Raw genomic sequence first — 24,466 nt, forward strand, 5'->3', positions numbered from 1 at the left:
GCACCGGGTGCTTTTCTTGGTCACAGGAAATGTGTTCCCTGATTGTTGGGTCTTAGCCCTATCCACCAGCCAAAATCTTATTCATTAAAAGAACTCTTGTTTGCCACCAGGTGCTTTCATTGTTCAGGGGGTTTGTTTTCCATCATTTTGGGCATCAGCCCCATTTACCAGCCATATTCTTGTCCACTAGGAATGTTCTTGTTTGCCACCAGGTGCTTTCATTGGTCAAGGGGATTGTCTTCCCTGATTTTGGATATCAGCCCCATCCACCACTCATACTCTTGTCTATTGAAGTGTTACTGAACCCATAACTCTGCATTCACTATATCTGATCCTACACAGTACATAGAACATGGAAATGCAATTATTTTGGTAAATATAAGCTGCTAAATACCTTTTCTCAGTAGTATATACAGTAGCAGTCTTATGGCATCTATCAGTGTCTGGTTAAAGCTTGTAGGAGGAGTTTTCATTCTACTCTGGTTGTCCTATGAGGCTGCAGCACCCCTGACCCTCTGTCTGCACAGTACTGATTGGCCATGTGCCGATCATATGCACCCTCCAAAGAAAAACAAAAACGCTCTAGCAATACACACCAAACTGAGCATGTACAGAGTGCCTCCTAGGGCTCTGCTCTATCAGCAGATGAATTGGGGGCTGTGAAAGAAGGGGAGCATCAGAAAAGACAGAATCAAACAGTTGTTTTTACACATTGCAGAGGATTAACGCCTTAGGTTCGACAGGGAGTACAGGCATGCTTACTGCATATACAGACTGATTTTACTGTTGTGGGTTTAGTAACACTTTAAGATCACTCTGGTTGGCCCCTAGGTGCTTTCATTTGGTCAGGGGAAATGTGCTCCCTGATTGTTGGGCCTTAACCCTAAACACCAGCCATAATCTTGTTCATTTAAACAATGTTTTCCACGATTGCTCAGGGGAGTTATGTTCCATAATTTTGTGCCTCAGCCCCATTCACCAGCCATACTCTTGTCCATTAGGAATGCTCGTTTCCCACCAGGTGCTTTCATTTCTCAAGGGGATTGTTGTGAAAGACCCAACCAGGACAGGGGTTTTTGGAGGGGACTGCAGGATAGCCTCTTGCCTACTGACTATGGGCCCTGGCTTTTGAGGGGGCTTTATTCTTGGGAGATTTGATGCCTGGGGGACCTTTGGCGTGGTCTTGCTTCAGATTTGGGTCTATGTCTCCCCGAAACACAGACTCTAGGACCGGGATACAGATTTGGGGCCTTTTTGCCCAAGACAGCAATGACTGATTTAGACTGTGAGACTCAGAGCAGATAATGTTATAATCAGCTCAAAACAACCTCATGTGGGGGTCTCTTGCTATAATCTGTTTAAAAAGGAGTTCCGCACACCCCTTTAAAAATTAAAAGTCAGCAGCTACACATACTGTATCTGCTGACTTTTCACATTAGGACACTTACCTGTCCTGGAGTCCAGCGATGTCGGCACTGCAGCCGTCGTTTACATCGGCTGGTCGGGTGCTGCCACCGCCATTGCTGGTAAGGGAACCCGGCAGTGTAGCCTTTCGGCTTCACGGCCTGGTCCCTACTGCGCATGCGCGAAGCGTGCTGCACTCTCTCACTGTCCTGGCAAAAGGGGAAGGAGGAGGGGGCTGCTGATGTACTTTGCTGTGGCCCGGTCTCCCGAAAGTGGGGACAGGGTACCTGTAAAAAACAGGTACTTGCTCCCCCCCGAAAGGTGCCAAATGTGGCACCGGAGGGGAGAGGAATCAGATAAGTGACAGTCCCCCTTTTGGGTGGAACTCTGCTTTAAGGTGTTATGTGTTAAGTGTTATCACCCCATTGTGTGCCTCCTAGATGTGAATTCCCATTGTTAATTAAGTCACCTATAGTTTCAGTCTGTCTGCTCATCTCTTGGAGATTTGATTAATACGGTGTCCACTTTACCTTGTTATTAATTCATTGTGGAGTGTTTATGTGTTTATGCTTATGATAATGTGTAATGTACTTTGTGTATCCAGGGTTGTGGGCTTGTTGCCGGACTGTCTGTGCAATCCCCGACTAATCAAGGCTTGTTGTTAATTAGCATATTGTCTAGGATAATGTGATCAAGCTATTACCTGATCTTGCATGGTATATATATATTCTGTGTGAATTTACAATAAAGAGTTCCAGTTCCAGTTTGCACCTAACCTAGTGGCGTCTAGTCCTTGGGTGCTCAGCTATAATACCTGGTTCTTGGCTCCAGCCTGGTGGAAGCTATATCTTGACAGGGGCACCCAAGCTGGGTGCTGGACATTTTGTCACAATTTTATTATTATTTATTTCAGGTACTTATATAGCGCCGTCAATTTACGCAGCGCTTTACATATACATTGTACATTCACATCAGTCCCTACCCTCAAGGAGCTTACAATCTAAGGTCCCTAACTCACATTCATACATACTAGGGACAATTGAGACAGGATCTAATTAACCTACCAGCATGTCTTTGGAGTGTGGGAGGAAACCGGAGTACCCGGAGGAAACCCACGCAGGCACAGGGAGAACATGCAAACTCCAAGCAGGTAGTGTCGTGGTTGGGATTTGAACCAGCGACCCTTCTTACTGCTAGGCGAAAGTGCTACCACTACACCACTGTGCCGCCCAATTCTGGTGTGTGGGTGTGGGGACAGTGGGAAGAGTGATTAACACCGGGGTTCAAGCTTGCAGGATAGCTGGAGGTACCCTAGAAGTGTATAGTAATTGCTAGACTGCTCCCCAACCCTTAGAGTGCACCAGATTGTATGTAAGATTTGTATCTGCCTGTGTGTGGTCAGCTAGCTGGATTGGAGTGGAGTCTCCCTCTAGTGGTGGCCAAAGGTAGTGTAGGCTGTGAAAGTACCGCAGCCAGTCTTACATGCGCAGTATAAGTTCCCCCTTATTCCCTTAGTTTCTCATATCCCCGGTCACGGAACGCACATCGCGGTTAGTTAGTCACCGTGGGCGTGCGAATTCGTGACAGATTGTTCCTTAATTTTGCCCTTAGCCCCATCCATCAGTCACTCTGTTAAGATCACTCTTGTTGGCCACTAGGTGCTTTCGTTGCTCAGGGTTTTTTATGGTCATGGCTTGGATCCAGGGAGCAGTTCTTGGATCCAGTGTCAGGGATTTTACACTCTTAGCAATCAAATGAAACTACTTATGGAGGAGAGCACAGAAGAAGCTCCCTATCCCACAGAGGTAATTGAAAGGAACTTTTGGTTTAAACACAGTTGCTCCTGAAGACCAAAGACAATTGACAGTTATGATCTATGCTTTTCCATGGAAAAACATGTTTTCTACTAATGATGTAATTCCACACTTGAAGATGTAAGCCTGTGGAATGTACTAATTAATGAAAGACATAATTCATGTTATTTCATAACACACGCCCTGTAAGCTATTTTCAAAGTAAGCAGATGGCACAAGAAAAAAACAAACACAAATATTCAAATCTGGCTCTAATGATGTTTTTTTTTTGCAGCCTCATCCAGTTCAAATATCTTCCTGTTAATTTGACATACTGCATACTTATTCTCTCATTTTAATGGTTAAATAGATTTTATTACTTCATAAAATCTGCTTAATTATTAAACATTCAGTAACTGAATATTTGCATTCAGCGGAAAATACAGGATGCTGTCTGGTGACATAAAAGTGCATATCTCTAAAGCTGCTATAACCCCAACTTCTGGCTCCAGCCATGCCCACTATCACTTAGTCCCACCTACTTCAATTTCTGCGATTTTAGACTGTGTGACGGAGCGAGACCCTGTCACTGTGAAAATGGAGGAGAATATGACATAGGATTTGCATTAAGGGTTAAATCGAGGTCCCAGACTATAATTTCTAAGCAAAGAAAGCTGTGTTTTTGGTTTTCTCCTGATTCCGTAGTTCTGAATTGGAACTTTCAATCCTGTGTCTGGATTTTACCAGGTGCCTGCAGGCTGTCTAACTACACAGGTATGCAGGGTCGCTGTATACTTTAGCCTGGGAATAGCTCAGAGTTCTCAGTTTGGAGACAGCAGGTCTCACCCAGGGGTCAGAGGTGCCCCAGTCAGGAGTCAAGAGACAGGAGGTCTCACCCAGGGGTCAGAGGTGCCCCAGCCAGCAGCCAGTTGAAAGGGGGTCTCACCCAGAGGTCAGAAGTGCCCCGGCCAACTGCCAGGAGAGGTGGGCAGTGCAACGAAAGGTTAAGAAAGCCAAGGGAACCAGTAGAACTGGACAACACAGTCAGAGGGACTGGTAAGAAGAGCAGCGGTGCTGCCAACAAGGGAGCCAGGTGACTCAGTATTTTGTTTGTTCATATTGATGTGGAAGAACCCCAGCGTGGGCAACTGATGTCTATGTGAAAAGTGATGTACTAAATATCCTACAATCTCAAACTCCAAATGTGCTAAGACAGCCTTTAAAAATGAGGTAATGCCACAGAGTTGTCTCTGGAAATCACACAAGGACTCCCGGAGTTTGAGCCAGTGGTTGTCGAGGATAGCCTGGTACTGCACTGGTGAACCAGAAAAGGGGGTTAGTTCAAATGATACAACATGTGTTATCATGGTGATGTTACAACTGACAAAGGTAATCTGTCAGATGGTATTGAGCCCCTTTGTCCCCCTGTGTCTGCTTGGGCAGATGGACCTGTGCTGTACACCTCTGTGTATCCACCGCAGACGGGCGGCCTGGAACTGCATAGTACCAATCAGTTGAGACAGGTGATACAGGCAGTGTTAAGCATTGGTCAAAATTGGAATTGGTTACTGCAGTGCTAGTTCTTGTGTGGAAAGTGGTCTCCCGGTTCTCTGCGAGAGTGCTTCAAGTGACCATTTTGAGCTGAAGACTCTCATGGGAACTGCTAAAGAAATCAGAAATGACAGACATGTTAGAAGTCTCCCTGTCTGATGGTGTGATGGGGTGCATAACTGCTGGTGCGCTTCGAGGTGCGGCAGAACAGTGGTTGGTACATGGCGCGTATACTGTCCCACCGACTAGACATCATGAGAACAAAGGACCCAGAAGAGATGCGGTAGTAGCGGGAATTCTGTCCATCATCAGCAAAGAGGTACAGATTAAGGCACCCGGAGACACTCTGACAGGAAATAATAGGTGTTGCTAACCATAACGGGAAAATGTGTAAACCCATGTTGAAAGTTGTCTCACAGTTTGCTGGGTTTATTCCTTATGTGGAGTAAACTCACGATTTGGCACTACCACTGAGCTTGGGAATTTTTATTTCATTGCCTCCATAGTTTAAAGCGGAGGTCCGCCCACCGCTGCAAAAATTAAAAGCCAGCAGCTGCACATAATGCAGCTGCTGACTTTAATAATCGGACACTTACCTGTCTTGGAGTCCATTGATGTCGGCACCGCAGCTGATGTTGCCTCCATTGCGAGTAAGGGAACCCAGCAGTGAAGCCTTACGGCTTCACGCCGGTAACCCTACTACGCATGCGTGAGACACCGCTCCTCACTCCTACTGGCCAGGAGGCCGAGGGAGGAGGAGGGAGCCCGGGCGGTGGCGTCAATACCCACAGCTGAGCCTTCCGGAAGTGGGAACGGGATACCTGTGAAAGACAGGTATCCGCTTCCCCTTTCCCCCCCAAAAGGTGCCAAATGTGGCACTGGAGGGGTGGAGGAGTACAACGAGCGGAAGTTCCACTTTTGGGTGGAACTCCACTTTAAAAAGACATGTAAGGTACCAGACAGCTTATCAAAAAACGTAGGGCTCATCATAGTGAGATTTAACACTTCTTCGTCATTACCTATTCATGTTTTTCCTAATGAGAATTAAGATAAGGGCAGGTGGACTTGTTACTTGGCATAAGATTGAACAGTCAGGGCCAGTATATAGATGGACCGTAGAGTTGAGAGACTCAGGGAGCAGAGAGGAACATGTATTCCTCATCAGATCCGTAGAACCTTATCATTTTTTTTTTATATCCAGTGTATGTATATCTATCCATCTATATATGCACACATACAGTATATATATATATATATATATATATATATATATATATATATATATATATATATTACATAGGGTAGGCTTGAACACACACTCACTGTGCTGTTCACACGCTGTCCATTTGTCATTGCTGTGAATCCATCTTTAATTGTGTAGAAAACCCACTGTGGTGTGTTTGGATATAGAGAAAGCACTTTTTTTTAATTTCTCTGAATTTGCGGTTTATTTTGGAAAGAGCTGAGATTTGTTCAGTTACACCGTAAATTGTGCACAGATGCAAGTTAACAGACAAAAACAGAAAAAGATGTTGGAGACGTGCCTGGACAGATTTAACTTGTGCTCTGTGCTGTGACAGAGGTTGCCATGCAACATCCAACCCTTCTACCAGCTGAGGTGAAGAAAATATAGGCCATCTTTTTTTAAAAGGTGTACCTCATACATTAGGTAACAGGCAGTTATGAATTGGACCAAAACAGCCATTTTCTAGAAGTGACATATCTAGTCCATACTAAGTACATAAGCTGCACCACTTCAAAGGAAGGCCACCTTCACTGGATGCTTCTGCAGGATTGTTGGTTTTTGATTATATTTTGTACAATAAATTATGGATAAATTTATATTTGGAAAACATATATAATTAGCAGAGACAGCTTCTTTTCTCTTTGGGTGGAAATGTGTAATAGGCTGGGTATGTAGAGTCTGTTAAATCATTATAAATGAAGAACATATTTTGCCTTCAAAGTTGTCCTTGTCTTATGTACCATAAAAAGTAACATTCGAAATGCTGCGTTATGACCGCCATAGTTAAGCTGCACCCAATATGCAAAGCCCCACTCCCTCACTTATGTTGGTTTTAGAGAAAACAGACCTGAGGTGCAAATTCTACATCTATGTGCTGTTTTCTGAGGTTTCAGAGCAACATGAGGCAGATAACGTTCCTTCAAGTGAGACCAAATCCCCGTCTAATGCCATCACTAAAGGGCGTTGCCCAGGACAATATTTCCCTTGCCTCACTGAAGAAATGGACCTAGATCTTGGGCTTATTTTAGATAAAAATTTGGTAAATTCTGTGTATTTATTTTAGATATAGTATATTCATACACATAAAGAAATCTTAGGGCTGGTTCACACCAGATGCAGTCCAGTGCACAGTGTTTTCCATATACTCCAATGACCCTAGTTTACACAAGTGTAGTCAGTTCCAGTGCAGTCAACAAAAGTAGAACATTTTTTCCGTATGGAATGCATCAAAACACAACAAAAACGCGTGTAAACCTGTATGCAAAAAATGCATTTGGACCACAAATTGTGGAGTAAACCAGCAATTAAAGTCAACCTTTGTTAGTAACTTATATTTTAAGATCAACTAATTCCTAAATAAAAGGCACCAGAGGGGCATGATTGCACCGCTTGTGTAATATAGCCACTCCTCCCTGCGGAATACCAAGACTTTCAGAGTATGGGAAAGGTGTATGCACCCCTTCCCAATCTTTCCTACTTGGGCCAGGCCAGTACAGCCTGTCAGTATTCAGGGGTGTCTGTGTAAGATTATGCAAATACAGACTTCCAGAAAGTCAGTAGTTGCATGGTAAGCTCCTGCAGGAATCCGGGGGACTGTTGAGCAGGAATTTTATTGCATTAATAAATACAATTTAGGCACTTTACTATGTCAGACATACAATAATTGTTTCACCATGTATTCATAATAAATTCCCTTCATCTTCCTCACATCAACTGAAATTTTAAATCAAAATTTTAAATGAACTTTTATTTAAATTCCATCGTTTTTTTTAATGTGCAGTAGAGCAGGGGTCTCAAACTGGTTGGCCCTCCAGCTGTTGCAGAACTACAATTCCCATGAGGCATTGCAAGGCTGACAGTTACAAGCAGAAATCCCATAGGCAGAGGCATGATGGAACTTGTAGTTGGAGGGCCACCAGTTTGAGACCCCTGCAGTAGAGGGTCAGCATTGGTTAAAGAAATGATGGAAATGGAGCAAAGCCGGAATGATTGACATGGAACAATATCTGCTATCTCTCCCAACTGTAGATGAAATATGGTGATATATGAGTTGAATGAATAGTAGTGTGGTTTGAGAGCCCTATTTACAGACATATTTACCTACTGCAGGCTGAATAGCTTTGCTAATATCTACCAGGAAGTGGATTACAGATTTCTTCTCTGGGTTGAGTCCCTCAGGAGGTGATGATACTTTAAACCAGAATTTTGCAACATCTTTTTATTTTTCAATAGCCATAGCCTGATGGGTTATCACACTAGAAACACAGGAATATGTCTGGTCAGCTGAAAGGTGGATTTTGTATCAGATGGCTGGATCCATTAGGGGATTGCAATCCAGCAGTAAGGATGTCACCCATCCAGTGCTTTTTATATTTATGCTTCATTAAAGACTTTATACTTTACTTTCTGTGTGGGTGTGCTGCCGATCTGAAGATTCTCTGTTCCAAGGATGTCACTCAAAGGTGGGTGGTGGGTTAATGACAGAAACTGCAAAGAGCATCGGCAGCGGCCCGTCCATTAGGAGCGCACAGGCACCACCCCCCCATTCATGCGTCCGGCCCCCTGATCTAAATACAGGTCTCCGGACGCATGGATTCCAATGGCGGGGGTGTGTTTATTTTTTAAGCACGTGATTAGAGCCAGAGGCTCTAATAGGCTTCAAAGAAGGGTGGGCTCAGGGCACAGAGCATTGCTCCCCGATCCCACTCAGTTGTGTGACAATAGCGAATGAATATTCGCTATCGCCACACTGATCCTCCTCCCGTCCAATCAGGAAGCAGGGCTTGAGACCCATCACCCGATTGGCTAAAAGGAGAGGCGATCCTATTGGACCCCTAGGAGGAGCCGCACGGCAGAAGCCACTGAAGCTGAGGAGGAGAGGACAAAGGAGCTGCTGCCCGCTGCCGATTCCGAGGAGGAGAGGACACAGGAGCTGCCCACCGCCAAAGCCGGGGAGGAAAGGACACAGCAGCCGCTGCCCGCAACCTGCCTGCTGCCCGCCGCTGAAGCCAAGGGAGGACACAGGAGCCGCTGCCCGCCCACAAAGCCAAGGAATAGAGGACACAGGAGCCGCTGCCCGCAACCCGCCCCGTAGGAGCCCGCAACCCAGCCGCCACCTAGATGGGGTAAGTGCTGGAGAGGGGGGTGCCGTAGACCGACCGACCAACCAACCGGGGGGGTTTGGTTGTTTGCCGCCCCCCCCAAAACAAAACCCTCCAGCCACCACTGATGCATACCTTGCTGCTACCTTCTGCAGGTTATTCAACCCATTTGTGCAAGGACATCAGTTTGTAATGAACTGATTCTTTAGGAAATTATCAGCCTCCAATTCAGTGTCTGTTGAGTTTCTATAAGAACATGGATTACTCCACGTGGCATCAGTAGTGATGCAGAGGTTGAATCCAACCTAGGGTGGTTCTGAATATGGTCTGCAATACAGCCAGAGAATTACTACAACTTAGTGAAATACTCAGCATCAGTCTGCATTCTAGTACAGATATTGGGATCCTGAGGTGAGGATCGGTAGAATTTAAATCCCAATTTCAGCCAAAGCCTTTTATATTTACTGTTGGATGGATTAGAAAAAGGTTAAAGCCTTTACCTGGGTATTATTTGGGCAGATCAACCTTTAGTTACTATCCAAAGGATAATTTGTAATACTCATATTCAACTGGACTTGTTGAAGCAGATGTAAACAATATAAAAAAAATAAAATAAACATGTTAAAGTATTCTCCTCTTCTGGGGTCTCCGTCCGGCGCTCTCGGCTCCTCCTCTTCTTGCTGCGCCACTATGGGAAGCTACTTCCTATGGTGGCGCACCATGGAGCCCGCTCTCAAACCGGGCTGTGTAAGCCCATTCACACAAACAGAGCAGAGAGATCCTGCCCCCTCTCACAAGATTTGATTGACAGCAACAAGAGCCAATGGCTTCCACTGCTGCCTCCATGTCCTGAGAAGAGAGTGCTGCTGCGGAAATGGATAGCACTGGATCAAGATAGGGTTTAGGTAACTATTTAGGGAGGTGAGTGGGCAAAACAGCAGGTGGGACATTTTCTACCCTAATGCAGGGAATGCATTAAGGTAAAAAATGTCCTGCCTTTACAACCAAGTTAACCTCGTAATGCTGAGGAAATCTCGACACTCGCCCAAGTGAATTCCTCGGTTTTTGACTAGGAAACCCTATGAGTGAATGGTGAAGTGCCATAAACCAGATAGCACAGCCAGGTTTTGAAAGGAGCACACTTGGTCAAGGACACACACACACAACATTCTGATTGAACAATAAAGCATCACTCCACTACCTCTGCTTTCTCTTTCTGTTAGCACGTGCTTATTGCAGCAGAGTATGATTGGCTTCTAGCGCAGGCCTTCCCTTCCTCATATTTAAAGACAAATTCAATTATTACCTGGATTTAAAACATACATTTAACATTTGAATGAATATCTAATTGCGTTAAATTGTGTTTCCCTTTATTCCTATCTGCCTGAAGACCAGTTTAAAAGGCAAAAAAGTATATATTTTTGTCTATTTTGAAAATCTTAGATATTTCCCTGTACAAATCTTGAGAATATGGGTGTGGTCCTGGACATCAGGCACAATTTACATTGTGTTTCGGTTCGCAGACTATATACATACTTTTTAAGTCTAAACCCTAGGCAGATATATGTAGCACCCTCTACATGGGTAGGTGCTAGATTAGGGTTTTTGTGAGTGTAGGCAAATTTAGGCAGGCCTAGCTGGAAGCTAGGCCTATTTGTTTTGGTTTGTGTGGGCTGGGAGTGGCTCAGAGTTAGCAGCTGATAATTCACAGGCAGCATGACTAAGACCTCCCTCTTCTTTCTAGAGGATTCTGAAAAGATACTAGAAAGAGAGGAGGAGAGGAGAGGTGGAGCTGCTTGGGGTGTGTTAAGGAGCCCTGACCAATCCCCAACCTGAATTGCCAGGGGGCAGGCCTCCCTAAATACCTAGAGTCAGCCCAGCTGGGGAGGCGTTGTCGGGTGGAAGAACTGAGGAAGGAGTACTAGGCTGTCGGGGGTCTGGGGGGGTGACCTTGGGCCTGGGGCTTGTGTGCAGGACGGAGCCCTCCAGGAAATCGTGGAAGCTCTGATCAGGAGGCACAGGAGGATCAAGAGAGGACAGCAGGAGCTAGTACTGCCAGGCAAGTCTTCAGGAGGGACCCACCGGTTGCAGGAGGGCTGGTGAGTGACATGTGCAGTCAGGAGGACTGGAGAGGCATGCCAGAGAGGACTGAGAGGAAACAGTCAGAGCTGGGTGCGGAGCCAGTGGGGAAGATTGCAATGTCATTGGCAGTGAAGTCGGGCAGCCAGGAGGGCTGGCAGGGTCCGAAGAGGACTGACTGGGAGCAGTAGTCCACCTATAGGTCAGCTAGCACAAAAAGACTTTCTATTTTCTGCTACACCATAGGGGCCAGCAGTCCCTGCCTGCAAAGGGTGAGTTACTTAGGCCTGGCTGAGCCAGTGTCAGGCCTAAACATGTGCTAGCTGCTGCTGGGAGATCAAGAGTTGTGCAGGAGGTAGAGAGAAAGAGCAATAGTCTGCGAGCAAGAGTTGTGCAGGAGGAGATTGGAGAAGTGTTGTACACATAGTTTTCCAGGATTGATTGATATACAATCCTCTAATTGATTGATATACAATCCACCTAATTGATTGATATACAATCTACCAACTGACTGATAAACAATTTGCTGGGCATCTCATAATACCCTTACCTCATCCAAGTTAAATTCCCTAATAAAAATAACATAAACAAGCACATGGACTGTTTTCTGCCTGAGAGTGACTGAGGAGTTAACGCCAGGCTGGGCTGGGTGACAGGTGGGCCACATCACTTAGCAGCCCCTATGGGGGTATCGCTATATATATATAATACACAATTCAATGCAGCTCTGTATTCTTTAAGACATAATTAAATATATATCTTTAAATACAAGCAATGTAAGTAACTAAATTAGCTTGGTATCAGCCTTTTATGTGCATGTCTGTACAGCAGAGCTCAGAGGGAGTGAGAGAATCAGCTTGGGGACCAATCAGGGGTGTGTTGGAGATTGCTGATAGGTGGGGAGAACATAGAGATGTGATTGATAATCAGTCTGCTGTTTCTCCCTTTGCTGTTCATTTACAAGGTGACGGTAGGGAGGGGACCTATATGTGAAAGTGAAATTGCAGCAAAGGTTGGTCAAGCCTCCTCCACTGTTAGTTGAGGAAAGTGGAAAAATAGCATTGGATCTGTAAGGTTATTTTATTGGTATTGCTATCTAAAAGTATTGATGTTGAGGTAAGTCCCCGGGCAGGTGACTTCTACACCCCAGAGGATCTTGGTCCCCTGGGTTTGTAAAGTAATGTAGCAAAAAGTGAACTTGAAGTGCCACATCACTACTGAAAGGTCCAAATATAACTTTATGCCAAGAAAAGTCAGGGGGGACAATCTTTGGATTGTCCCTCTGACTTTTCTTGGCATAAAGTTGTATCTGGACCTCTGAATTATGGTCTGGTGCTTCAAGTTCCATTTTTGTTACATTACATTACAAACCCAGGGGACCAAGATCCTCTGGGGTGTAGCAGCCGCCTGCCCAGCTAGTCAGACAGGGCTGTGCTGTGTGGCAGAGCTGTGCAAATGTCAGAACTGAATGTACAGAAATACAAATCCTTTGGAAGTTAAAAAAAGCTCCCTTGTGTACATTTTGCATCTGTATATTCAGCAAGTTTGCCTGGAGTTCCACTTTAATAACTGGAGAAGAAGGCTGGTTCATGGAGACAGATAATATTAAAATACTAAAGCAACTATGCAGCTGTGACAAATAGTAACTCATAATTAGATATTCGATATCTGTAGAGACATTGATAGGTGACACTAACAACTCACAGATGTATCACTCAAATGCTTTTAGGGAAAATACTTCCTGTGGCTAAAGTAATGGGACTTTCTAGTGTATATTGTAGGAATGACATGTCATCTTCCATGTATTATATACACTTCCTAAATATTTCAACAAGGTTGTCTTGAAGGTGCTTGTAAGTGATCTGAAATGTACATCGTCTAGCCCATCTTTGTTCTTGGTCTGGGGAATTAAGTGATGCAGCGATAAATGCTATAGTCTGATTTAGTACCCGACCGCTGTAATTCAATCCCTGGGGGATCCTTACTGTGTATTTTTCTGTTCAGTTTCTCTTAGTGAAGGACACACTTGTAATAAAGACTTAAAGCTGAACTCCAGGAACATATAAACTACACAATGTAATGCAGCTCTGTACTCATTAACACATCTTTATTTTTTATTTTTTTGCCACACCATGGCAAGAAGGGCTGGGGTTTAAAGCCGAAATTAAAGTGATTGTAAGGTCTCTTTAAAAAAAAAAAATTAATAACAAACATGTTATACTTACCTGATCTGTGCAGTGGATTTGCCCTGAGCAGCCTGGATCCTCCTCTCTTCGGCTCTTCTGGCCCCTCCCTCTTGTTGAGTTCCCCCACAGCAAGCAGCTTGCTACGGGGGCACCCTAGCTGAGTCACAGCCCCCTTTGTCCATTCAGACACGAAGCTGCGGCCTGGCCCGCCCCCTCTTTCTTATGATTGGCTAACTGACTGTGATTGACAGCAGCAGGCTGGCCGAGACACTCATGGACATTGCTGGAGAGAGATGGGGCTCAGGTAAGTATTAGGTGGGCTGAGGGGGGCTGCTGCACACAGAAGGCTTTTTATCTTAATGCATAGAATGCATTAAGATAAAAAAAAATCTGCTTTTACAACTCCTTTAACCTCCCTGGTGGTATTCCCGAGTGTGGCGCGGGGTGGATTTTCAGTACCAAAAGCTGTAACCCGGAGCCACACTCGAGATACAGCTTACTTACCTTGTCCCCAGGATCCTGCGATGTCTCTCCGCTGCGTGCAGTGGCTGTGTCTCCGCTCGATCTATCACAGTGCCGAGCTCTGTTTCCCTGCGAGCGCTGCAACGGATGGGGACGGAGAACGGCGCCAAATTTAAAAAGTGAAACACACAATACACATACACATACTGCCCAGTTTATAGTCCCGACGTATGTGTTTTACGCCACCACGTTCAGAACGATCGGATTTTCCGACAAGTTTGTGTGACTGTGTGTATGCAAGACAAGTTTGAGCCAACATCCGTCGGAAAAAATCCATGGATTTTGTTGTCGGAATGTCCGATCAATGCCCGACCGTGTGTACGGGGCATTAAACACACTTTCCAGCACGCCAAAAGCGGATGAAAATGATTCCCCTTTAAATCCTGTGAAACTGTTCGCATTTCTGCATTGTGTTTTAAAAAAGTCCTGAATGCTGCATCTTAGCTTGTCAAAAACGTACAAAAAACACATCTCCCATTGATTTATGTATGTAGGAAACACTCCACAAATGCATCAAATTGCACCTGTGATGTGTTTTTTGAATCACATGTCCAAGTTTTACAGGGGCATGCTGGGAGACAGGAATCCAGAAAAAGCATCACAAAAGCATTGAAAACACGAAATGCATTTTCGCAAAACGCATACCACATTTTTAGGCACACTAGTGTGAAAGGGCCCTAAGGCAGATATAAAAGACATAAATAATGCAGCCTTGTATTTATTAATACATAATTAAGTTAAAGTGGATGCAATCCCTTACATATACCCAGTGAAGTGACTGGCCTCAGGTGATACACAGAGATGAAACAAATCCTCTTACACAAGTTGTAGCTGTTTATCTGCAGTCTTCTCTTCTCTACATCTGTTCAAAGTCCAGAATTTATACAGCCTGCCTTAGCTGCCAGAAAAAGGGGGCGGAGAGCTGGTTACACTCTGCAGGGCTCAGTGAGGAAAGCTCTGAGAGCTGATTGGAGGGAAGGCACACACCCTCCTTCACACGGCACACAGGAACAAAGATGAGGCTATCAATCAGCTGGGTCTCCCTCCCCTGTCACCTTTTTTCTCTTGGTGTCAGGAAAACCTGTCACAAGTGATTCATGCTGATAGCAGAGGAATGAAGCAGCAGACAGAAATGACACTTATGCTGCGTACACACTAGCGGACTTTTCGACCGGACTGGTCCAACGGACTATCCGACGGACTTTCAGCGGACTTCCAACGGACTTTCCCAAAGAACGGACTTGCCTAAACACGATCACACCAAAGTCCGACGGATTCGTTCGTGATGACGTACGACCAGACTAAAATAAGGAAGTTGATAGCCAGTAGCCAATAGCTGCCCTAGAGTCGTTTTTCGTCCGTCCTAGCATACAGACAAGCAGACTTTTCAATAGGAACTGGGTCCGGCGGAGTTCCGACGTAAAGATTTGAAACATGTTCCAAATCTAAATTCCGTCAGATTTTCGACCGAAAAAGTCTGCAGGTCTGATGAAGCCCACACACGGTCGAATTGTCCTCCGGACTCGGTTCACCGGACCAGTCCGGTTGAAAAGTCCGCTCGTGTGTACACGGCATTAGTGCTCTTAATTGAGACACATTATAGAGGGATATGCTTTGTTCATATTACATATCTGAGGTTTACAACCACTTTAGGTTTTATAAATTCAAGCAGTGCAAGTACCTGAATTAGACTTGATGTCAGACTCTTGCATTGCAGGGGGTGAGTGAGATGCAGCAGAGGGAGCAAATGAGTTGAGCTGCAGTGTAGGGAGCACGCTGATAGTTTTAGAGAGCAGAGAGATATGGACACCAATGTAAAGGGGTTCTTCTCCTGGTCTCATACTAACCTCAAGGGGCATTTCTCTGCTGTTCGCCATTGTAAGGGGATATTTCTTCACTGACCACCAATATAAGAGGCCATTTCTCCACTGACCACCAAAATAAAGGGGCATTTCCCCACTGACCACAAAGGTAAAAGAGTATTTCTAACTACAGACCTTGTCTCAGCAGTCAGTAGCAGAGAGGAGAACAGAACTCCACCGCCAGATCCTGCGCTTCTTCGTGCAGCCGTGGAGAGGCTCCTCTATGCCCCCCCGTCTCAGCAGTCGGCAGCAGAGAGAAGGGCAGAACTCCTAGAGATCCTGAGCCTCTCTGTGCAACTGCAGCACCCCCTTGTCTCCACCTCTGCTGGTCTCAGCATTCCGCAGACTCCAGCAGTTGACTCCAGCCCTCCTCTGGTCCTCCTCCAGACCCTGCACTTTATGCTTCCCAGCTCCACCCCCAGATTGTTTCTGGAAGCAGCACAAGGGGGAAGCACTGTGATGTAAGTGAGGGTGGGGTACTCTTGACTTCTGATGGTGGGGGGCTCTTGAAATCTGATGTAAGGGTGGGGTGCTCTGAACATCTACTTATAATTATTATGAGAATAATACTCATATTCTGTACCAGTTCAAAAGGTCGCACACTGCTGGTATCATCCACAAGAAATTTTGTTGGAGACTGCTCAGACAGAACACCATAGCAGAACCATGAGTTGTCTCCAATAAAGTTTCTTGTGGATGGTACAACCCAGCGGTGTACAACCCTCCTTTTCTGACTTTCATCATCTGCTACTTGAGTGTGAATAAGCTCTGTGCCAGTCTACACCTGCCTTTCACAGTGTAAGTCATAGACCCTTTCACACTGGGGCACTTTTCAGGCATTTTAGTGCTAAAAATAGTGCCTGTAAAGTACCTAAAAAGCGCCTCTCAAGCCTTCCCAGTATGAAAGCCTGAGTGCTTTCACACTGGGGCGGTGCACTTGCAGGACAGGAAAAAAGTCCTGCAAGGAGCATCTTTGGGGCTGCGGGGGAGCGGTGTATACACCACTCCTCCACCACCCCTACCCATTGAAATGAATGGGCAGCGCTGCCGAAGCGCCAGCAAAGCGCTTCGGCAGGGCCGCCAAACGGGCACTATCAACCCTTTCCTAGGCTGCTAGTGGGGGTTAAAAGCACCCCGCTAGAGGCCAAAAAGCGCCGCTATAACAGTGGTAAAAACTAGCGGCGCTTTACTGCTAATGCCCGCACCGTTCCAGTGTGAAAGGGGTCTTAAAGTGGAAGTAAACTTTCATCTTTTGCTTTTACCTATAGGTATTCCTATAATAAGGCTTACCTATAGGTAGTGTAAATATCTCCTAAACATGCACCGTTTAGGAGATATTTAGTGTACATGCAGCCAGTGACATCACTGGCGCATGCGCTCTAAAGGAATGGCCACCTGTGCCGTTCCTTCAGAGCCCGGTGCCCAGAACGAGCATGCGCGGGAGTGACGTCATCGCGGCTCCCGCCAGTCACAGAGCCGGAGCAAGATGGGTGAAGATGAGAGCGCCTGCAACGCTGACATCTCAGCGCTGGAAAAGCTTAGTTTTAAGGTAAGTTTAACATAATGTGCTAGTATGCGATTTATACTAGCACATTATGCCTTTACCTTGCAGGTACAAAAAAAAAAAAATTGTCCAGCGGTTTACTACCACTTTAAGTTATTACTAAAACCAGTAATAATCAAATGCAGAGGCAATTATTTAATATGATAAATAGTAGATACATTTATCTAGTCTTACAGATACAACCAACCCTTTGAGAGCAACTGTAATGCTGATGCGGCCCACAATGAAATTGAGTGTGACACTGCTGGTCTAGGGGAACAGAAAAAGCAACTATACTTATCTTATTCCTCCTTTCCTTGGCAGCCAACAACCTTTTACTCTCTCTGACACTCTGGGTTGTGGGAAGGTCCTTTGACATTCTCACTTACAATGCTGGTCCTACATTGTATGTGATGACATCAGAGTGCCTGCGACTGACAGAGCAGCATAGAGTAATAGAGTAACGCCGAAGAGGAGTGGTATTGGGGGACTGGTTGTGCTGCTGGGAGGAAGCCTGTAGGAGTGATGAATAACATAAGTACAGTATGGTTCCTTTTTTATGTTCTTCCCAGAAAAAATGAGCAATTAACCTTTGCAGTAGGACGGGAACCCCGCTGCAAGAGTCATTTTTTCAGCTTTAAGTTCATGTAGAGGAATGCAGAACTATAATACAGCTTGAAATTTATGTGATCATAGGTAGTATAAGTTAATTTGAAAATATAATTGTTACTGATTTAAAACAATGTATCAGAAATCCATAGAGAATAATACATCAATGTAAAAAAAGATGACAGTCTGACACTGTCCACACGTAAACTTGTATGGATAGATTATCTGTGGTTAGGAATAGATGTGCACCCCTGGACATAGGCACTTTGTGTCCATGGGGGCACATTCGTCCCTAAGGCTGGGTTCACACTGGTACGACAAACGCTCCGACATTAGGAGCACATGTCGCATGACATGTATAAATCAATGGTTGCCTATGAGAGCCGTCTTAAAAGAGAAGTATGGGAATTTTTTTTCTGTTCCCTTTCGTCTCTGCACTGAGAACCGAGCGATCGAACACTGCTGATGGCTCGGTTCTCACAGCTCCCTGAGCAGAGAGATGCATACCGTCAATCAGTATCTCTCCTCTCTGCTCCTCCACGCTCACTGGAGAGCAGGGCTTTGGAGGGGCGGGGAGCTGCCAGCCATTTCAGCCATTTCAGCCTTCAGTCCAGGCACCCGGCGGATCCAGACTTCCAGAGTCAGGATGACGCGGTGCCCCGACTGATCTGTGTGACGTCAGCAGAGAGCGGACTTCAGACCGCTCTCTGCTGAAAACGGGTCACAGGAGCGCAAAACTAATTGCACTCCTGTGACCCTAAGTAGAAGCCCAGCTCAGGCTGGACTTCTCCTTTAACTGGTCCAACACAAGTCAGTCTGACTTGGAAGAAGGTTCCTGCACTGCTTTGGTCCAACTTTGATCCTACTTCAGCCCATTAAATATTATTGAAGTCGGATCAGTCGGATCATCGTCTTAATTGATCCGACTTTGGCATGCGACTTGTGCTCTGAGGTTCTTGAAGGGGAACCCCACGCTAAATTTAAAAAAAAACGGCATTGAGTCCCAACTCCAAGACCACCCCAGACCCTTCGGTCTGGTATGAATTTTGAGGTGAACCCCCCCATGCTGATAATGAATAAGCGCACCTGTTTGTGTTTGAAACGCGTCTACCATTTGAACTGTCTTTAACACTTGGGATGTTCGTTCATTAAATACGAATTCTGATGGATCTTGGAGTGCAGCCATTTCTTCAGTGTTGATCGTATGAGGAGGCGAGCCGAGGTGGGCACCCATGATATCTTTAGACTTCCTGTCTCACCTGGAGCAGCAAGTTCTTTTGTTTGGAAAGGGAACCCCACGCTAAATTTAAACTCCAAGACCACCCCACACCCTTCGGTCTGGTATGAATTTTAAGGTGAACCTCATGCTAAAAACAGCGGAGAGAGGAGACCCGGCAGAGGGAGAAGACAGCGGAGAGAGAAGAACTGGAGGAAGATGTCATCAGCGGGGGGAGAAGAATCGGAGGAAGTCATCAGCGGAGGATGAAGACATTGCTGGAGGGAGAAGAATTCAGAAGGAGAAAAGCTGCTTTAATAAATTACTTTGTAAAAAACCTGTGTGCTATTAATATTTTTGACACTTTGACACACCCCATATTCATTCACATAGGGTGGGGGGCGCTTGCAGATTCCGATAAGCCCCCCACTCGCAAACCCCGACAACCAGCGGCCAGGGTTGTCGGGAAGAGGCCCTTGCCTCCATCAACATGGGGACAAGGTGCTTTGGGGTGGGGGGCGCAGGGCTCTCCCTGCCCCAAAGCACCCACCCCCGCATGTTGAGGGCATGTGGCCTGATATGGTTGGGGGGGGGGCTCGCTCGTTCCCACCCCCTTTCCCGACCTACCGGGCTGCATTCTCGGGTAAGGGTCTGGTATGGATTTGGGGGGGGGGGGGAGCGCGCCTTTTTTTGGCATGGGGGTTCTTCTTAAAAATCCATACCAGACTGAAGGAGGGGGAACCCTATGCTGTTTTTTTTTTTTTTATTTGACATGGAGTTTCCCCTAAAGATTCATACTAGACTCAAAGAACTGGTATTGTTGGGATCAAAGTCGGATTACGTTCAGTGAAGTCGGATGGAAGTCAGACTTCAAGTCGCAGGGCAAAGTCAGATCCACAGTCGTATGACTGTTGTGTTGTACCAGTGTGAACCCAGCCTAATTGCAGGTATCACTCAATATGCGATTACATGTGAACAGCTGTGGACAGTTTCAACCTGTCATTGATTTGTACATTTATTGTCTGCAGCAGATCAGAAACAACTTTGCATTACCTGCCACAGAAATCCGCAGATCTGGGCAGTATATAGCCCTAATCAGCCATGTGTATCAGCCCTTAGACAAGCAGCACCCCACACCTTTCTTCTACTCTTTAGTTTTTGTCTGCTTGAGTGTCTTGAAATATTAGTGGTAAAAGAAAATATATACATAGCACCATCTACAGGCCTTCAGGGTGTATTGCAGATTCCAAAAGACTCCTAAATTTTTTTTTTATAAAAGTGATACTTTATACCATCTCTGACCTGGAGAAATTCAAGTTCTGCTTCAAATTATGTTCTGACATCATACCTGTCAATAGCTTTCAAAGGGAATTAGCAAAATCCAAGCTGATCTGTCTTAATATTTAACAGCAAGGGAGGCAGAGCAATCTGCAATCACACGCAATGAATGTATTAGGTTACATTAGCTATGAGATTGTACAGATTGTACGATGGTTGTCAGTCTTCTCAGTTGGAAAGCTCCCAAAGTGCAGTGCGGTATGGGAGAACCGCCAAGGACCATAAGGCTGCCAGCTAAGCTCTATTTATTAATCATATTTAAAAGAGACAAAAGTGTAATGACTGCATTGAACTGTGCGATTGCATCTGACCACCTCTCCCTCTGTTTTCATAGGCCGTTCTTAATGCTCCCACCCCTGATGGAATGGATACGAGTAGCTGTGGCTCATGCCGGATACCGCCGAAGTTTCTCTGTGGATAGCGATGATATACGACAGGCTGCGCGTCTCCTGCTTCCAGGAGTGGACTGTGAGCCACGGCAGCTAAAGTATGTACTTTCATTTATGCTACAGGTTTAAAAATGACCTCCAAGCATATATAAGAGATGCAAATTAATGCAGCTCTGTAGTCAATGGGGGTCAGTGGCGTCTCCAGCTTTCATATTTAGGGGGGGCACATGGGGGGACAGGGACAAAAGTAGGGGGGCAACTATAAATGCGCATATATATATATATATATATCTATATAGATATAGATATATAGATATATCTATATCTATATAGATAAAGATAAATCTATAGATCTATCTATATATAGATAGATATAAATATATATAGATATATAGATATATAAATATATACTGGGGCCCTTTACTATGACCCCACAATGGTCCTTTCACATGGTCTGCAGTGAGCTCCCTTCCTACTGTATTGGGGTCCCCCAGGGTGGCAGAAAACAAGAGATATATGTCACCAGCATACCAAGAAAATATAAGGGTCCAAAGCAGTGGGAGAACTATCAGGGTTGCAAAGGTTGTCTTGCCTCCGGGCCCTGGTGTTCTGCCACTGTGGGGTTCCCCAGCCTCCTCCTGCTGTCCTGCCCCTGCTATTGACCGCTCTGGTCTGGCATCTCTTGGAATTTACAGGCTGGTTCTCCTGTCCTAAGGATGGGAGAAAGTCCTTCCTCCAACTCGCTCTTCTCCCTGCCAATGAGGATGCCGTGGTTGTGTGAGCGCTCACATTATGCAGTGTCAGCAAGCAGAGGGAGGGGGGAGGAATCACCCGCAGGAGCTGACTGTGGACCCTCTCCCTCTTATGGGGCGTACACACGGTCGGACTTTTCGTCTACAGAAGTCCGACAGCCTGTCCGACAGACTTCCGGCGGACTTTCGGCGGACTTGCAGCAGACTTTCTAACGAACGGACTTGCCTACACACGACCACACAAAAGTCAGACAGATTCGTACGTGATGACGTACACCGGACTAAAATAAGGAAGTTCATAGCCAGTAGCCAATAGCTGCCCTAGCGTGGGTTTTTGTCCGTCGGACTAGCACACAGACGAGCGGATTTCGGGGTCCGTCGTAGTTACGACGTAAAGATTTGAAGCATGTTTCAAATCTAAAGTCCGTCGGATTTGAGGCTGAAAAAGTCTGCTGAAAGTCCGGAGAAGCCCACACACGATCGGATTACCAGCCAGCTTTAGTCCGTCGGCGTCCGTTGGACTTTTGTAGACGAAAAGTCCGACCGTGTGTACGCCCCATTAGACATTGATTTTTTGTAAAAAAAATTTTTTTTTTTATTGGGGGCACATGGTGGGGCACAGCATAATGTTGGGGGGGGGGTCAGGGCCCCCTCCTAGGGTCGCCATTGATGGGGGTTATTGACCAAAGCCAAATCCACTTTGCACTACAAGTGCAAACTACAAGTGCAAAGTGCATTTGAAATTGCACTGAAAGTACACTTGGAAGTGCAGTCGCTGTAGATCCGAGGGGGACATGCAAGGATAATAAAAAACAGCATTTTAGCTTGCACATGATTGGATAATAAAATCAGCAGAGCTTTCACTCATTTCAGATCTACCCTTCAGATTTACAGCGACTGCACTTCCAAGTGCACTTTCAGTGCAATTTCAAGTGCACTTTGCACTTATGGTTTGCACTTGTAGTGCAAAGTGGATTTGCCTTTAGTAAATAACCCCCAATGGCACATCCTTAGTTTTGCTAGCAGGGTAACTACCTTAACTGGTCAACAACCTTTGCAGTCCCTGTACAGCAGAGCTTAGAGTAGGGAGAGAGAAGCAGCACAGGGAGCCAGTTAGGTGTGTTGCAATTCAAGGAGCATGCTGATTGGAGGAAGGGGCAGACTGACAGATAGATTAGACAATTAGTGTGCTGCTTCTCTTTTTACTGTCTAATTCATAGGGTGGGGGTGGGGTAGGAAGGAGACCTGTTAGTGAAAGCGAAACTGCAGCAGAGGAAGGAAGCATCTGCTAAAGATTGACAGTACTGTTCTGTGTTGAGGTAGGCTGCTGTTTATTGCATAAAAATGCAAACATGTTGCATTTTTTTTATCTCACTCCAATCATCAAAAAACATAAGACTGAACTATAAATATATTATGTTATTTAGAGATCTGTTCACCACTGGGAAATCTACAAAAGTTATTACTTTAGAAACTGTACATTTTCATAGAATTATTTTATATTTTTTTACTTTAAGCTTTTTATTAGTTTTAAGATAAACATTTCCAACAGTAGTGATCACAGTTATTTTGGTATTACTTTTCACATTGCATAAATAATAGAATAACAGACAATTAGAGAATGTTTATTGAAAAATTTAAAATGACAAAGACAACAGATAATGGTCATATAATTGGAAACCCCTATGTGCCTACCCAAAATGGGAACTATCTGTGGGCGGAGCTTGGTTACCAAGGGTTAGGAAAATGAACAGGGCTGGGTGATGTAAACCATATGATATTCAATCTTATAAGAGTTCATAGCTCACAATTCTTTAAATAGTTAGAAGCTCTCGGATTTCTTAGCCATTTCTGCCAAGTATTTTTAAATTGATTAATAGAAAAACACATAGCACACATCGACTTATTTTTATTGTTAACGCTGAAAGACTTTGGTCTGCTAAAGCCTGGGAAAGGATTGTCATCATAATTCATGTCACATTGTTGGTCTATTTTCTGCAGGGCTGACGACTGTTTTTGTGCGTCTCGCAAACTTGACGCAGTGGCCACAGAAGCCAAGTTTAAACAAGACCTTGGATTTAGAATGTTGAACTGTGGCAGGACGGATTTAGTCAAGCAAGCTGTGACTCTGCTCGGCCCTGAAGGAATTAATAGCATGAGCGAGCAAGTAAGTGCGCCATCTAATGATAGTAAGTGATATGACATCTACAACATAAAAACGTTTTTTTTTTTTTTTTTTTTCTATTATAGGGGAGTATTTACAAAGGAGGAAATTAACAATTTAATTATAATTTGTCACTGAACTGCTGTTGGGTTGCTTGAATTCGCCAACCATGCATTAGCAGTATTGAGTCTCATTTGCCACCCATCTGGAGTGCGAAATCTAGGTCTTAGTAACATTAGCCATATTTATGATATGGATAAAGTATTTTTTCCATAGGTAATCCACTTGTTTATGTTCCACACAGGGAATGACCCCACTGATGTACGCTTGTGTGAGAGGCGATGAAGCGATGGTGCAGATGTTATTAGACGCTGGGGCGGAGCTCAATGTTGAGGTAAGAAGATGTAACCAGCATTCATTAAGGGATCAGAATACTATGACAGTATGATTCAACAGACCTTCAATATGGATTTTCAGAGCTAAACTGCTCACTTTTTCTACATGGACACTAAAAGAACATTTTTATGGACAAAAAAGAACAAGAAATTGTGCAATGAAATGTGTTGTGAAGGCATGTTACATTTAACAAAACAAAAGAACAATTAATCCTCCTGCGCAGCCAGTCTATCAACTTATAAATAGTGAAATATAATAATATAATATAATATAATATGTAGGGTTGTCCCGATACCGAGTATTTGCAGGAGTACT

General features: G+C 44.9%; 1 protein-coding gene across 2 annotated transcripts in view; it reads left to right on the forward strand.

Annotated features, from left to right (window-relative positions):
• ABTB3 (ankyrin repeat and BTB domain containing 3) overlaps positions 1-24,466 on the forward strand; it is a 328,533-nt gene that overhangs the window by 259,107 nt on the left and 44,960 nt on the right. For both annotated transcript variants that reach the window (XM_073621224.1, XM_073621225.1), the window contains 3 exons: positions 20,785-20,937; positions 23,593-23,758; positions 24,060-24,149. In XM_073621224.1, coding sequence (XP_073477325.1) covers positions 20,785-20,937; positions 23,593-23,758; positions 24,060-24,149 — 409 coding nt within the window. The remainder of the gene's footprint in view (positions 1-20,784; positions 20,938-23,592; positions 23,759-24,059; positions 24,150-24,466) is intronic.

Source organism: Aquarana catesbeiana, linkage group LG03, assembly GCF_042186555.1.
Source record: "Aquarana catesbeiana isolate 2022-GZ linkage group LG03, ASM4218655v1, whole genome shotgun sequence".
Classification (NCBI taxonomy): domain Eukaryota; kingdom Metazoa; phylum Chordata; class Amphibia; order Anura; family Ranidae; genus Aquarana; species Aquarana catesbeiana.